The sequence below is a fragment of the Venturia canescens genome, chromosome 7, assembly GCF_019457755.1.
Source record: "Venturia canescens isolate UGA chromosome 7, ASM1945775v1, whole genome shotgun sequence".
NCBI classification, from domain to species: Eukaryota; Metazoa; Arthropoda; class Insecta; order Hymenoptera; family Ichneumonidae; genus Venturia; species Venturia canescens.
In genome coordinates this window covers 18,929,618-18,947,189 of record NC_057427.1, presented here as the reverse complement: position 1 = coordinate 18,947,189, position 17,572 = coordinate 18,929,618, and the positions used below count along the sequence as shown (strand labels likewise).

The 17,572-nt window shown below is 32.0% G+C and overlaps 1 protein-coding gene across 1 annotated transcript in view; it reads right to left on the bottom strand.

Annotated features, from left to right (window-relative positions):
• The window catches only part of LOC122413474 (ephrin type-B receptor 1-like), a 220,987-nt gene that overhangs the window by 39,094 nt on the left and 164,321 nt on the right, over nucleotides 1-17,572 (bottom strand). Inside the window, exon 6 of the mRNA XM_043423849.1 lies at nucleotides 17,246-17,531. Within this exon, the coding sequence (XP_043279784.1) occupies nucleotides 17,246-17,531 (286 nt within the window). The remainder of the gene's footprint in view (nucleotides 1-17,245; nucleotides 17,532-17,572) is intronic.

Here is a 17,572-nt window from a genome sequence, read left to right as displayed (position 1 = left end):
ATATTTTTTCACTGTCTCAAATCATTTTCATTGTGAGATTTAAGAATTTTTGTTTACATTTTTTGTGGTATAATGCGAAAACGGGCGATCATCGATGTTCTCGTCCAAATTTTTTTCCCCGAGAGACAATTTTTTCGATTTAATATGAAATCGTTTTTCTGTGCTAGTTCTAAACGATATAAAAAGTTTTTCAATAAGGTGTTTTATAGTTTTTCTATGTTTTTGTTGTGATATTTAAAAATAATTTCTCCAATGATTTTAGTCAAGTTCTGTCCATTTCATAATAATTTTTATATTATTCAAATGTTCGTAATGATCTTCGTAATGTTTACGAATTTTTTCCATTTTCGCGAAGTTTTTTCGCCTTATTTATAAATATTGCTTTCTATTTTTTTGATGAAAGGATTTTGAATAAAAAAAGATATGAAGGATTTTTAATGAAACAAATGTATTCGTTGATTTTTCTCGAATTTTTATAGAAAGAGAGAAAGAGAGAGAAAAAAAATATAATGCTCACCAAGTCGACCAGAATTGGCAATTTTTAGAAAAATAGAAATTAGAAATTTTTAGAAGCTAGAAATTTTTATTTTATTCAAAAATGGCCTTATAATGACTTTTTGAAGTATTCTTTTTCTTCTATATCAGTATACGCAGAGATGCAAAGTGGATGTACACATGTCGATGCACAAAATTTTCAAATTCTGCATGTAGTCACTGAGGTTCGATCAGAAAAAGAAAAAATATAGACCGCTTTAAAACCAACAGAATTGTTTATTTTTTAATATATGCATTGCATTCTGAAACCATGAATTCTTATGCTATTCATAAATGAGCCATCGATGACTTTTTGTAGCATTTTGAATTATTTTTATTATCTATTTTTTCTATCCACATTCCATAATCAAATAATAGGAAGTGATTATACTTGGTGCACATGTCAATACACAAAATTTTCATAGTTTGCAAGTAGCCGCTGTGGTTTACTCATCTACATTTCCTTATCACAAATTCATTAAAGTAGTCACACCAAAACTAAAAGTAAAAAGACAGCGTACTGAAAAGCGAACAGAACTTCAAATTGTTTAATGTATATGTGCATTGGCTTTCGACGACAACAATTTCAGCCCTATTCGCTGAAGTAGTAAGCGGCTGAAAACTTTAGTAATGAATTTCTTTGTTTATATACTACAGTTGAAACCAAAAAAATTGTATAGCGTATTTAAAATAAAACGAAGTCGAGAAAAAAATGAATGTTAGAAAAAAACAATATTGTAAAAAAAATGAGTGTTCGAAAAAACAACTTTGTAAAAATAATGTTTTAAAAAAACATTTAAAAAACTCCCGACTGAAAAATTGTATAGCGTATTTAAAATAAAACAAAGTCGAGAAAAAAATGAATGTTAGAAAAAAACAATATTGTAAAAAAAGGATATGCGTTTCCAGAAAATGATTTTTTCTTAAGAAAGTTGCAGTAAACTTTAAAAAGACTTAAATAAAAATAGATTAATAATAAGATGGATAAGAAACCATTTAATACAACTTTCTCGAGATTCGATTTTTATGGTTAATATCGATTGATAGTAGTTAAGTCATTTATATATGAAAATAAAAATCTTAATATAGTAATTGACGAAGTTGAATGATTGTACAAAGAATGAAGGTGATAATAAAACAAAAAATTTTACACACAAACAACTAAAATATGTTATAATCATAATGGAGTTTAATATTTGTCGGGAGATGTTTCTAACTCTTACTCAATAATTTGATTAGAGACTTCTTCCGACAAATATTAAACTCCATTATGATTATAACATATTTTAGTTGTTTGTGTGTAAAATTTTTTGTTTTATTATCACCTTCATTCTTTGTACAATCATTCAACTTCGTCAATTACTATATTAAGATTTTTATTTTCATATATAAATGACTTAACTACTATCAATCGATATTAACCATAAAAATCGAATCTCGAGAAAGTTGTATTAAATGGTTTCTTATCCATCTTATTATTAATCTATTTTTATTTAAGTCTTTTCAAAGTTTACTGCAACTTTCTTAAGAAAAAATCATTTTCTGGAAACGCATATCCTTTTTTTACAATATTGTTTTTTTCTAACATTCATTTTTTTCTCGACTTCGTTTTATTTTAAATACGCTATACAATTTTTCAGTCGGGAGTTTTTTAAACGTTTTTTTAAAACATTATTTTTACAAAGTTGTTTTTTATAACATACATTTTTTTAAACCTTTTTTTCAAACATTTTTTTTAACAAAGTTGTTTTTTCGAACACTCATTTTTTTTACAATATTGTTTTTTTTTAACATTCATTTTTTTCTCGACTTCGTTTTATTTTAAATACGCTATACAATTTTTCAGTCGGGAGTTTTTTATATGTTTTTTTAAAACATTATTTTTACAAAGTTGTTTTTTATAACATAAATTTTTTTTAAACCTTTTTTTCAAACATTTTTTTTAACAAAGTGTTTTTTCCGAACACTCATTTTTTTTTATTACTAAAACATTTATTATTTCATAATTTTCAAAGTTCACTACGATTTCTCAGTCCCAATAATTTTTATTATTATTTTACATGATATTTTCTCGTTTTCACTATATTTTTCAATACACTAGATAATTTTTTTAGTCGGGAGTTTTCTTCCTTTATTTTTGCCTATCAATCGTAATTTTTTGGTTTTTTTGTAGAATACCATCAAATTAGTCTTATTGAATGAAAAAAAGTTAATGAAATTGTCGATTTTTTTTTTTCGATCGTCGTATTAATTGTACACGTTGTACTAAGAAAAAAATGAATGATTAACTGTCCTAATAAGTACTGTATATTTTGAACAAGTACTTCGAGAAAAAATGTCCAAAAATGTGACACAATGTTGTAACATCACTGTGAGCTGAATAACCGACAATTCAGTGTCCTGCACACAATAAGTCTTTCTTTTGTCAAGTTTCCCAATTTGTTTATTAGCTTCGCATCAGCTTGCATTCTCCGTTTCACATGCAGTGTCCACAACAAACAGCAGACGTCTCGATTCATGGGTTGAGTAATAGAAAAAAAAAAATTGGAAGAGTAACAAATCAGTGGTGCATTTTTTTTGCATTCGTGTCGTTAATTCCAGAAATAATTTAGGAAAAAAAACTAATAAAAATCATGCATAATTGTTCTCAAAATTGCACTTCAATAGCGCCATATTTCCGTGGGATACGAGCGCCGCCATCGGTAGTGCAGATCGCTAATAGCTGAGAGCTGAATGAAAGGCGATCCAGAACAGCGTGAAGTAGTCGATAGTCGAATATGATGCGATATATTTAAACTGAGTATAGCGTAAAAATCAATTAAAAAGGAAAATATTCAATAGATTTTGATTAAATTTGCTTTAGAACACTCTCTGCCACTCACAGAAGGACAAGCACAAAATTGGTTAAGACAACTATCACCGTTTTCGAGAAAACTGGCGACAAAGGAATATCCCCCCACCCACTGATCGCAGTGAAACGCATAACTCCCGTCTTTTGGCCCTGCGGGCAGTCGGGAGTTAAAAATAAAATGATTCGAACACCGGCCGCATTACAGAAACATCAAAGTTTACAGGTACTCGCTGCATACCAGTAATACAAACTTTGATACTATGGAAAAAAACATTTCAGAATTTCCTGAGCCACATTTTTGGAAGTTATTATGACACATTTAAAAAAAAAGTGAAAGACATGGTGCATATTGATGCAGCAAGCATGGAGTAATTTGGCATGTCTCTATGGTTATACGCAGATTAAATATTTGATCGCATCCAAAAATGATCAAATGTAGACTTGCAAATATGAATTTTTCAATCCATAAAGCCAATCGCAAACATGACGTGGAAATACTCAATATATACATGTCGCTTAATCATGTAGTCCAACTTGAGGTGTCCATTGCATTTCCAAGATACAAATTGTGATATCATGAGGAACAAATCACCCAATGGCTTATTGAAATAAACTTCAAAATTCATCATGTAACAACTCAAGTAAATATCTATGCATTTACTTGGCACAAAGATTTTTTTCAAACTGGGGTGTATAAACAAGCGATCAGATCGAACAAGAGTTATTGACATAAATCTGCAAACTATGTTGATGAACTCAATGAGAGAAAATAGAAATACACAACATACATATAGTCCAGAAAATGAACAGAAATTGGTATGGATACACTGCAAGCTAAATCGGTGGAAAAAAGGGACTGGAGGGCACGGCCAAACTAAATGTAAGAGAATATGACAAAAATACATGGGATCAGATACTTTTATTTGATAAAAGTTTTTAAAAAGTTATTGGAATTCATTTACATTCAACCAATTATTCATTCAAATAAATCTATGTTTAAAAACAATTCACGATAGGAAAGGAGGACACAATTAACCGATCATCACGAATTTATCCAGCACACGATACACACATCCCGAACTTCGCATTGTCAAAATAACATAACCCTTTTTCATAATACCTCGGTTATCTATATAGCGACGAGGTGGAGGTGCTGGCATGTGCGCTACTGATCGTGTTGGTTTCGGGCTCATTCGAAAGGGATTTTGAAAATTATTCTCCAAACTAATTTTCGCTTAACAAAACATCTCTTGAGCTCCGCAACTCTAGAAAATGACATGCCAGTTGTACCCCCACCACCGCGAATCGTTTTATTCAGAGAAAAGATAGTCTCAGCGAGAGCCTCGGGCCAACAGCGCTGTCAATGTACTTGTCCCGAGACTCCACAGAGTCTCTTGATTCCGAATAACCCTTCAATACTTGGTCTCGAATCGATATCATAAATTTTAATGCTGCACGTAACTTAGATGGAATTTTTTGTCAATTGATTTAGTTTTTAGAATAAGATAAAAAGAATAGGGCATCGGTGTTAAACTTTTTTCGAATTGTTCTGTTGAAATTATTTACATTTGGTTTTATAATTTTTTTTATGGAATTTTTTTTACACTTTTAATACTGCCAGTATCAAGTAGCGCTGAAATTTCATTATCATTCAATCGCACACTGATTTCATCCCCTGACATTATTTCATAATTGACCGGTTCACCGCTTTACTGGATTTTCCAACTTTTTTGAATTTCGGCGCAATATGACCAAACTGATCACATTTAAAGAATTTCGGCTCTTTTTCCTTAGGAGGACAACTATGTACTTCATGATCCTTTGACCCACATCCAAAACAACGAATTCTTTTCATCGTTCATTATTTGTCATCTTTTTATGTTTATAAGCCTTGGACTTTACTTCTTCTTTGGATGGTTGTTTCTTTCGCCCAGATCTTTCCTTCATCAAGAGACTCAGTAGAGTCTCGGGACAAGTACATTGACAACCCTGTCGTCTGCTGGCCCGAGCTCGCCGAGATTATCTTTTCTCTGAATAAAACGATTCGCGGTGGTGGGAGTAAAATTGGCATGTCAGTTTGTTCAATTACGAAACTCCTGAGTCATCTGAGGCTTTGAAAATTGAACTGAAGATTAATTAATAAATTCTCTTTCGATTCCACCCACAATCAGCATGATCGGTGGCGTAATTGCTGAGAAAAAACTTTGCACGGGCTCAAGATTATGCAAAAGATACCAACACATTCTAGAATTTATGTGTCTGTATTTACAACACAATCAAAGGCACTTTGATGTTCTCGAGTTTCTGATTGGTTGAATCTGACGACATCCATTTACAGATGTTATGATTGGTTGTTGAAATTGGTTGTTGATGATTGGAAATCTGACGACAACTTCAGAACGTAGCACGGTAAGGCCTGCTACACACGGTCAATAATATTGCGCAATATAGGTGATTGCACAATATTATTGAACGTGTAGATGTAGTATTGAAACATTGCGCAATCATTGAACAGAAGTTTGAGGTATCTTAAATTTATAGCGCACTAGACACCATATAAACTTATTATGCAATATTACAGTGCAATATTATTGACCGTGTGTAGCGGGCCTAACAGCAGACATAATTTCGATCGAAAGGCGAGTGTCAGTGTACAATTAGCTGTGATTGTAAAAAAAAGTACAGTGAATAACTGAGTGAATAAAAGAAAAAAACAGACGTTTCTCAGAAATTACAGTTGTTTTGTGCAAGAATCGTAATATATACCAAGATAGCAGATTTGCGACATTTCACTTCATGTTGACGTTTGAGGTTATGATCCCCAGAGTGCTGTTGCGTGCGGAGTGTAAAAAAATAATAATGGTTATTGTTAAGTGGAAGGAATCGATATTATTAATGACGTGACTAATTATGTAGTGTTGAATAATAATAATATTAATGAGAAAAAAAACGTTCGTTCATTATAACTTCTCAAACGTTCTTTCGCCAAACAGGAATTTTATGTTGTGTAATTACATTAAAGAAAAAATATGCGTGGTTATATGTAAATGAATTAAAATAAATTTTGAAAATCTTTGGTCAAGGAAACGTGTCTAATCCAATGTATTGTTGTCATATTTTCTTTCATTTAGTTTGGTTGTATTCACCGGGCCCTTTTCCCACCTCCTTAGCTTTTACAGTATATCGATACCAATTTCTATTCATTCTCTAGACAATTCGAGTGACATTCGTATTTCTATTTCCTTATATTGATTTCAATAAATTGGAAAATTCATAACAAAAAGTTTTCATGATGGCTTGTTTATAAACTCGAGTTTGAAAAAATCTTTGGGTCATGTAAATACATAGATTTTGACTTGATTTGTTGCATGATGAATTTGGAAATTTATTTCAATAAGTCATTGGTTTCTTATTTTGCGTAATATCAAAATTTGTATCTTTGAAATGTAATGAACACCTCTTAAGTTTAACAACATGATGAAGCGACATGTATATTGAGTATTTCGAGACCATGTTTACGATTGGCATTATGGATTAAAAAATTCATGTGTATGAGTCTACGCCTGATCATTTTTGGATGTGATTAAATATTTTGTCTATGTATAACCATGGAGATATACTAAATTACACTATTTGATTTACTTCAACATGCAGCGAATCTGTCACTTTATTTCTTGAATATGCCATAATAAGTTTCAAAAATGTGGTTCGGGTAATTTTAAAGTTTTTTGCCCCATAGCACCAAAGTTTTTATTACTGGTACTCAGCGAGTATCTATGAACTTTGATATTCCTGCGAAGCGGTAGGTGTGCCATTCTTTTCACTTTTTGGTTCCAACTGAAATATATGAATGAAGATACATGAAACAATGATGAGTTCTGTTCACTTTCAAGTGCGCTGTCTTTTATCCTTTTAGTTTTGGCATAATAAATTTTATGAATCGGTGCTAATTTTTTCTGTCTGTATCAAAATTTAGATGAATAAATCGCAGCGGATACTTGCAAACTTGGAAAATTCTGTGTATTGACATGCATGCTAGGTCCTATTTTTGATTATGGAATATGGATATCTACTAATAATAAAAATTATTCATGAATTATAGGATTTGGATATAGATTATAAATAGTAATCAATAATAAAAAATAATGATGAATGTTACAAAAATTCAGCGATGGCCTGTTTATGAATCGCATAAGAAGTCATGTTTTTAAAATGCAATGCTCATATTAAAAAGTAAGCATTTCTGTTAGTCTTGACGCACTTCATACTTTTTCGTTTGTCTGGTTGAATCTTGGTGGCTACATGCAGAGTTTGAAAATTTTGTGCATCGACGTGGGTGCGTCAACTTTCTATCTCTGGGTATGATAATATGAATGGGAAAGATTGCTGCAAAAAGTCCTTGGAGGCACGTTTTTTAATGAAATAAAAATTGCTAGCATTAGAATTCAATAAAAATATGTGAAAATTGCAAATTCTGGTGGACTTGGTAAACAATATATTTTTTTTTCTTTCTCCTTCTGTCAAATTTTAAAGAAAATCAATCAAAAAATTCGTTTTATTGAAAAATTTTCATATTTTCTTTATTCACAATGATTTCATCAAAACAATTGAAAACAAAATTTATAAATGACGGGGGAAAATTTCAGAATGATACGAAATATTGAAAAACCTTACGGAATATGATTTTAATCCCACAAAATTATGAACACGTTCGAAATGGTTGAAAAATTTAGCGTATCACTTCAAACATTCGAAGAATATCAAACTGTTATAAATTGTACAAAACTTAAAGAAAATCATTGGAGAAAATATTTTTAAATATCACAATAGAAACATTGGAGAACTTGAGAAATTCTTATTTAAGAATATTTTTTGTCGTTTAGAACTATACCACAGAAAAAAGATTTGATATCAAGCCGTAAAAATCCTCTCTCGGAGAAAAAAAAATTGGACATTTACATTGATGATCGCCCGTTTTCGCATTATACCACAAAAAATGTAAACAAAACTTCTTAAATCACACAACGAAAATGATTTCAAACCGTAAGGAAATATCAAATATGTTACAATCCTACAGCGTTCGTGTATAATATTCTTCACTAGGATACTGATTGTGCGGTATCAGTCTTTTTTCGACGAATCAGATGTTACAAGCCAAAACCATATCTCGGCCTCCAACCCGCTTTCCACCATGCTCTTGGGTTCCCAATTGACAAAACATATTAGAGTATAAGAAAATAAATCGCCAAAGTCCAAGGACAGATCTGTGACGAAATATTTCCTGTACAATTCTGACGAAAAATAGGTCTTTTTCGTGGAAACCAACGTAATAAGCGGAAAATCATATCTCGGCCGGCAACACGTATTTCTCCATACTGTTGGGTTCCTAATGGACAAAACATATAACGGACAAAACAGAGGGAAAAATTGCAAAAGTCCAAGGATAGACGTGTGACGAAATATCTCTAATACAATTTTGACGAAAAACAGGTCTTTTTTCGTGGAAACCAACATTATAAGCCGAATATTATATCTCGGCCTCCAACCCGCTTTCTACCGTGCTCTTTGGTTCTTAATTGAGAAAACATATTCGAGTACAAGGAAAATAATCGCAAAAGTTCAAGGACAGACCTGTGACGAAATATTTCCAGCACAATTTTCACGAAAAATAGGTCTTTTTTCGTGGAAACCAACGTTATGAGCAGTAAATCGTAAATAATTCAAAGAAATTTAAATTAAAATTATATAGTCATCAAAACACAAATATGGAACTTTCGAGAAAAAAGACGTGATATCAAACCATAAACTTCCTCTAGGGAAAAAAAGGTTGGGACAAGTACATTGAGGTGTCGTGTTTGCTGATAATTCCATCCATAAAAACAAACTTGGAAACCGATGCCTCATTCTTCTTATTTGATTCGAAGGGCTAAATCAATTGAAAAAAATTGCATCTAATTTACGTGCTGTATTAAAATGTATTATATCAATTCGAGGCCAAGTATTTTCTAATGAATTGAAAAAAGTAACCACTTGAATAACGTGCAGCACTAAAATTTATGATATCAATCGGTGGACAAGTATTTTATTAGTAACTCCAATTTATGATATTATTAAATTGTTCTAAAAAGCTTTTAAATAAAAAAAAAATCACATCAAAGCTAGTCATTTGTTACTCTATAGTGGCAGAAACTTATAAGAAAATCGATTTTTCTGAGACTTTCAGGATCCTTTGGTATTTTTCACAAAATTCAACGTCGATTGCATCGATACAAATTATGTTTAAATATGTGTTAAAAGTACTTATCCGGCCCATCACTTTCCGTTTAAATTGTTTATCCAAATATAAATCAGAGCTTGTCTAGAACTGATGGATCACAAGTATTCATGCAGAGGGAATTGAGAGAATTATCTTCCAGTAATTTTTACTTAATTGTACTAATTTAATAAAAAACGGAAACAAATTTTTCCGCAATATACAAGGAATATTATTCTGCATCTATAAATGAAAAAAATTGTATATAATATATATGTTCAAGCTTCCAAAATAACTCTTCAGTTTATATTCAATGATGGCAATTTTTACTTCCCACTTATTCTTCCAGCGAACAAATTCCATTCAGAATAAGAACTAACCTATACTATATTATTAAGCGCATTAAACTAATAATGAATCGCATTTCAACAAATTTTTAACCAGATTCTGCTGTACGATTTCGTTTTTTATGATTGATTTTTTATTGAATGAATAGTGATGGGCCGGACAAGTACTTTTAACACATATTTAAACATAATTTGTATCAATCCAATCGACGTTGAATTTTGTGGCAAATACCAAAGGATCCTGAAAATCTCAGAAAAATCGATTTTCTTATAAGTTTCTGCCACTATAGAGTAACAAATGACTAGCTTTGATGTGATTTTTTTTTGGATAATATTCTTCACTAGGATACTGATTGTGCGGTATCAGTCTTTTTTTGACGAATCAGATGTTACAAGCCAAAATCATATCTTGGTCTCCAACCCGCTTTCCACCATGCTCTTGGGTTCCCAATTGACTAACCATATTAGAGTAAAAGGAAAAAAATCGCTAAAGTCCAAGGACAGACCAGTGACGAAATATTTCCAGTACAATTTTGACGAAAAATAGATCTTTTTTCGTGGAAACCAACGTTATAAGCCGAATATTATATCTCGGCCTCCAATTCGCTTTCCACCGTGCTCTTTGGTTCCTAATTGACAATACATATTCGAGTACAAGAAAAAAATCGCCAAAGTCCAAGGACAGACCTGTGACGAAATATTTCCAGCACAATTTTGATGAAAAATAGGTCTTTTTCGTGGAAACCAACGTTATAGGCAGTAAATCGTAAATAATTCATAGTAATTTAAATTAAAATTATATAGTCATCAAAACACAATTAAGGAACTTTCGAGAAAAAAGACGTGATATCAAACTATAAACTTCCCCTAGGGAAAAAAAAGGTTGGGACAAGTACATTGATGGTGTCGTGTTTGCTGATAATTTCATCCATAAAAAAAAACTTGGAAACCGATGCCTCATTTTTCTTATTTGATTCGAACAGCTAAATCAATTTAAAAAAATTCCATCTCATTTACGTGCAGCATTAAAATTTATTATATCAATTCGAGGCAAAGTATTTTCTAATCAATTGAAAAAAGTTGCCATTTGAATTACGTGCAGCAAGAATAGTTATTTGTAGCGCCACTGTTTTTAATCTCATAATTTATAGCTAAATATATAGGCAAGAAGAAATAGATTATGCGAGGTAGCTTTTTAATTTTTTTTGAGAGTGAACAAATTTTATTAGATTTATAATTCCATGGAGTATTTCTTTCTGCTATGAAAGCAAAAAAAAAATTTTTGCTTTGCGATATTTGAGAAAAAAACCAGGAAAATATCGAAAAGTGGCTTGAGCACTATACAAAAAATTTTTTAAAAATCTGAAATTTCAATATTATCGATATCAATACATCGATACGCACATCCGAAACCACCCGAGACTTGTTTTCATACTGAACGTCATTTTGACAGGTGAGGTTATGATCCCCAAAGTGCTGTTGTGTGCGGACTCTAATTAATAAATGAAAATGGTTAGTGAAAATTGGTTAATGTATATTTTGTTAAAACTTGTGGTATACTAAACCGGTATAAAAGCGGCCGCGTAAATGTAGACTGTGATCTGTGTGTGCAAATAAAACATATAAAAAAATGCGCGATTCATATATATGTCAACGAAACTTTTCAAGATTTCATTATTTCGTTCGATTGGAAATAAGTGTCAACTGAGATAATCTTTCAATTAAACCAGAGTTCGCGGAATATTGTCCAGTGTAAATATATCATCAGTTGCGTGATTACATATCATGTGTAATAATGTAGGTCATATATACGAGTTCCCTTTGATAGCTGTGTGGTAACGAACCGGCCGGGGTTTGACGTTACGAAGTGTGGGACAAATGTAGCAAACGTTCGCATAGTTAGTGAATAATATAAATAAGGCAAATCAGTTTATCAAAATAGGTCTGGAAGTTGTAAGAAAAAATGTTCGTCAACCTATAACGTCAAATTTTCTTTTTGCGATCTGAAATATTATGGTTGATAATTAATAAAACAAGAACACACGGAACTGTTAGTATATATATAATGTAAGAAACTCCAATCGAATAAATGTTTTCTAATTTTCTTGTGTCATCGGTATTTTTGAATATTCCCACATTTTGCTTCCTATTGAGTTTGGCTCTGCTCTTTCCGATCCTTGTTTTGACTCCATCGGTTTGCAGCGGATCGATACATAGTATTAAATGGTTGCCTAATATGTGTCCTATAATTTTCTACTATTTCTTCATGCTGATTGTGGTAACATGATTCAAGTGGTTTCCGACTATGATCATCAATCGCACATTTTATATATCAGATTCTTAAAACAGTTTCTGGTGTTGATATAAGTGTTGTTATACTTTTTCCACCTGGTCTGTCGAGTAATAAATTTTGAAACTTCTTCCAAAAAGTCTTTGGATGCTTATTTTGCTGATGATATGAAAAGTCGTATCTTGGGAATGCTGTATGCAAACACAAATTTTGATAACAAAACTTATGGAATGACATGTATGTTGAGTATTTCCACTTTGCAAACTACAAATATGGAATTATTATAAAAAAAATTCATTCGAATAAGTCTACTGTTGCTCAGTTTTGGATGCGATCAAATATAATGCCAACCAACATCCCCAGAAACTTACAGAATTGCTGAATGCAATGTGCGCTATGTCATTTTAATGTAACATCATGACTTTTGACAACTTTTCATTATAATGCTGTAAATTCGGATCATTGACATACTGCGAAAATCTGCAAACTATACAATTTAAATACTGTGCCATTCATTTTACATTTTGACTCTAACTGTAACATATATATGAAGTAAAAAATTGATTATAAAAGTCTTCAGTTGCTCATTTATGGATAGATTTGAAATTGCTGTCTTCGAAGCTCATCGCGCAGATACATTGACTCTGAAATTTCTGTGGATAAATATATATGCGACAGATCACCTCTTATCTTTGATTATGGTAATATGTAATGGAACTTGGTTCGGCAAGGTTTTAAGTGTTCCTTTTCAAATAGTATTGAAGTTTGTATGACTGATACACAGCGAATACTTCCAAACTTTGATATTTCTGTGTTGCAGCATGTGTGCCAATCATTCAAATCATTTACTCCAACCGTATCATGTAATCTAGAAAATTTATCACAAAAGTCTTCCGCTTTTCTAAATACTTCAATTTTCCTTTTTCTACTCCATTGTGAGTTTTCGAATTTCTAAATTCATTTCTGAATTGTCCTGAAATGGTTTTCCTCCAAAACCAATGCAGGTACCTTAAACGTCTTTGAATTCTGTTGCTCTGTTGAATTAAGTTCGCTTAGTTTTTTTTTGCTGCTTTGAGTTCTGGCATAATAAATGTTAGAAGTTTTCGGGTACTTTTTTTCAGCAACTATCAAACTGTGGATAATTGGACCTCAGCGGCCACTTGCAAACTTTGGAAATATATTTCATTGAGGGCACGTTTTGGATGAAATGAAATCTCTGGATTCAGAATGCAAAAGCGACATTCAAAGTGGGCAAATCTGTTGGATTTTTCGTGTCTTGAATTTGATCTATCTTTCATTTGAATTTTGAAGAAAAGGGATAAATGAAATCTGTTCTATTAAGGAAATCTTTACGTCAGTTGTTTCTTGGTATGAAGACTTGGAAAAAATCGGCAAAGGCCAAGGACAGACCGGTGACGAAATATTTCCAGTACAATTTTGACGAAAAATAGATCTTATTTCGTGGAAACCAACGTTATAAGCCGAAAATCATATTACGGCCCACAACACGCATTTCTTCATGCTCTTGGGTTCCCAATAGACAAAACATATTAGAAGACAAGGAGAAAAATCACCAAAGTCCAAGACCAAACCAGTGCCGAAATATTTTCAGTACAATTTTGAAGAAAAATTGGTCTTTTACGTGGAAACCAACATTATAAACCGAAATTCATTTCTCGGGCCTATCATCCCGGATTCCTCCATGCTGTTGAGTTCCTAATAGGCATAACATATTAGAGTATACGGAAAAAAATCGCCAAAGTTCAAGGGCAGTCTTGTGACGAAATATCTTCACTACAATTTTTACGAAAAATTGGTCTTTTATGGTGGAAACCAACTTTATAAGCCAAACATCATACCGAGGGAAAATAAGATTGGGAAAAGTACATTTATGGTCCCTTATTTGCTGATAATTTCATGAAAAAGATTATCCCATAAAAACTGTTCGTATGAGAATGGAATCTATAAAAATATACTAAGCAAATAATTCATAGAAATTTATACTAAAATCCTATAACCGTCATAACATAAATGAGGAACTTTTGAGAAAAAAGGCGTGATATCAAACCGTAAACTTCCCCTAGGGAAAAAAAGGTTGGGACAAGTACATTGATGGTCTCTTGTTTCTAGATGACATAGAAAAAAGACTCAGAACCAGGAAAAAAATTCTATAGAAATAATAAACGAAAAATTGAAAAGTTCAAAAAAATTCAACAAAAATAAAAAATAATCGAAAAAAATTCTGTAAAGAAAAATAAAAAATTTTCAAAAAATTCATAAATATTGGACAAATGGAAAAATGTACTATCCAAGTTACATGCAGTATAAAAATGTATGATATCAATTGGAGGCCAAGTTTTTATTGATAATTTGGAATATTTATCCAACAAATCGGAAACTTTAATTGAAATTTATGATAATTATTTTCAAGAAAAAAGTTAATAAAAAAAAGTCATAACGGAAGTTACGTGCAGTACTAAAATGTATTATATCAATTCGAGGTCAAGTATTTATCAGTTATTCGAAATATAATCTCCGGCGACAAATGAGCGTTGAGAATCCTTGTCGGGCTCACAACGTTTTATCAAAATTACTAAAAAATGAATGAAAATAAAATCATTAAAAATTCACATGAAAATCAGTCGTTACTTCAATAAGGTACACACTTTAAAGAATCGATTCCCCTCCGACTTTCACGATCTCCTGGTATTATTCACAACATTCAACTTCGATTGGATCGGTACAAATTATGTTCAAATACGTCTTAAACGTACTTGTCCGGCCCATCACTTTTTATTCAAATTGCTCATTCGAAAACAAATCAAAAACGAAGTTAATGCATGTGTTAATATTAAGGAACAGTAATTCCCGAGAAAATAATTTTCCTTCGAATCACTCTTGTCAAAATGAAACGAAAATGAAAGATGAAGTTGATTAATCTATTTATATTGTATGGAGTCATAATTCACAACAAAATCATTTTTCTCCAAATTCCAGGAATCCACGTGTCGTACTCGACTAGTGATATTTATCAAAATGTGTACGTGACTATAGAAAAAAAAACATTTCATGGCTGAGTAGGTTCGAAAATTTCTAGTAATGTGCCTGATTATTTCTCATTTTCATTGGTTCTTACCGAATGGTATGTGTTCACTGAAGAAAATGAGAAGTGGATATTGCTATACGAACTTGCGAACAATCAAGTTCAAATTACTTGGAGATATTATTTTTATTTCTATCGATTTTATTATATTTGTCATTATAGAACAGTCCTGATTTGTTTTCGAATGAGCAATTTGAATAAAAAGTGATGGGCCGGACAAGTACGTTTAATACGTATTTGAACATAATTTGTACCGATCCAATCGAAGTTGAATGTTGTGAATAATACCAGGAGATCGTGAAAGTCGGAGGGGAATCGATTCTTTAAAGTGTGTACCTTATTGAAGTAACGACTGATTTTCATGTGAATTTTTAATGATTTTATTTTCATTCATTTTTTAGTAATTTTGATAAAACGTTGTGAGCCCGACAAGGATTCTCAACGCTCATTTGTCGCCGGAGATTATATTTCGAATAACTGATAAATACTTGATTTCGAATTGATATAATACATTTTAGTACTGCACGTAACTTCCGTTATGACTTTTTTTCATTAACTTTTTTCTTGAAAATAATTATCATAAATTTCAATTAAAGTTTCCGATTTGTTGGATAAATATTCCAAATTATCAATAAAAACTTGGCCTCCAATTGATATCATACATTTTTATACTGCATGTAACTTGGATAGTACATTTTTCCATTTGTCCAATATTTATGAATTTTTTGAAAATTTTTTATTTTTCTTTACAGAATTTTTTTCGATTATTTTTTATTTTTGTTGAATTTTTTTGAACTTTTCAATTTTTCGTTTATTATTTCTATAGAATTTTTTTCCTGGTTCTGAGTCCTTTTTCTATGTCATCTAGAAACAAGAGACCATCAATGTACTTGTCCCAACCTTTTTTTCCCTAGGGGATTCTGATTTTGGCAAGCAACCTAACCTATTATCCTAAATTTTTCCTGGATGCCTGGAATCTCGGAGCGATTCGGCGACGTTTCAATCCCAGAGTCCAGGGTCCGCACCTAACCTCTAAACTTTCCAAATTTCCGTTGCACGGGATCTCGGAGCGATTCGGTGACGTTTCAATCCCAGAGCCCGTGAACGGTAAATAACCTAACCTTGCAGATGCTCAGGATCTCGGAGCGATTCGGTGACGTTTCAATCCCAGAGCCTGGGGTTTGTTCCTTAACTTAACCAATTTTTATTTCTTTTTGCTTGCTATAATCAGGGATGATTTTTCTTGTAAATTTGTAAATTCTGTAAAATTCTCTTTTTAAATTCAAGGTTGAAATAAATCGAGTCCGAGTCAAACAAACCCGAAATTTTTGTAAAGTTTGTAAATCTTGTAAATTTTAAATAATTAAAAAGGCCGCGGTACGAATTAGAGGTTATATCGCGTCAAACCTATAATAATTTCTTTTATTGTATAAAATCAAAACACTTTTGAATTTTCGAAACTTTCTTCTTTTTTATAAGCGAAAAATGCGTAAATTAAAAATTGTTCAAATTCGAAACGGCGAGTGAAACAAAATTTCTCCCAATCAGCGAGCGCGATCGCGAATATTTCACGACAACAAATCAAAAACGAATTTATCCTGTGAAATCAATCAAAATTGAATAAATCGGAATTGTTAAATTTTTCAAAATCAAAATTCCGCGTTCTCACGTTTCTTTCATACCTGCTCCTTTTAAAATTAAGGTAGCTCGAACCGACGCGTGGCGGCGTTCAGGCCAGGTCGGCAAGAGCGTTACGTTACAATATTCTGAAGCAGTTTATTTAGAATACATTTCCTAGAAGGTTTTTTTCACAGGTAGGCACAAAAAACTGTATCGTTAGTTGTAAGTAATCCGTAGTATTTCTTACCGATCAGCTTATAACTATCGGGCTCCCACGGCGGTGGCTCTTTCGTTGCCGCATCGAATTCGTAATAAAGAAGACTGAACGTCTCCTTGCAACTCAGAGCATTGCCAGGAAAAAGTGAACAGTCGCGAGTCGTGAACTTAATCTCGATATACATTCTGTTAGCAGGACCTCTCTCTATGAACGGCGTCCATAACCAATTGTTCACGTTGTTGTATGCCACATCACATACGACGTAACTACGCCAGTTTATGCCTTTGTCGAAATTCGTGAATGACTCCTCAACCCACTGCAAAGAAAAAAATATAAATAAAAAAACACGTTGGATTA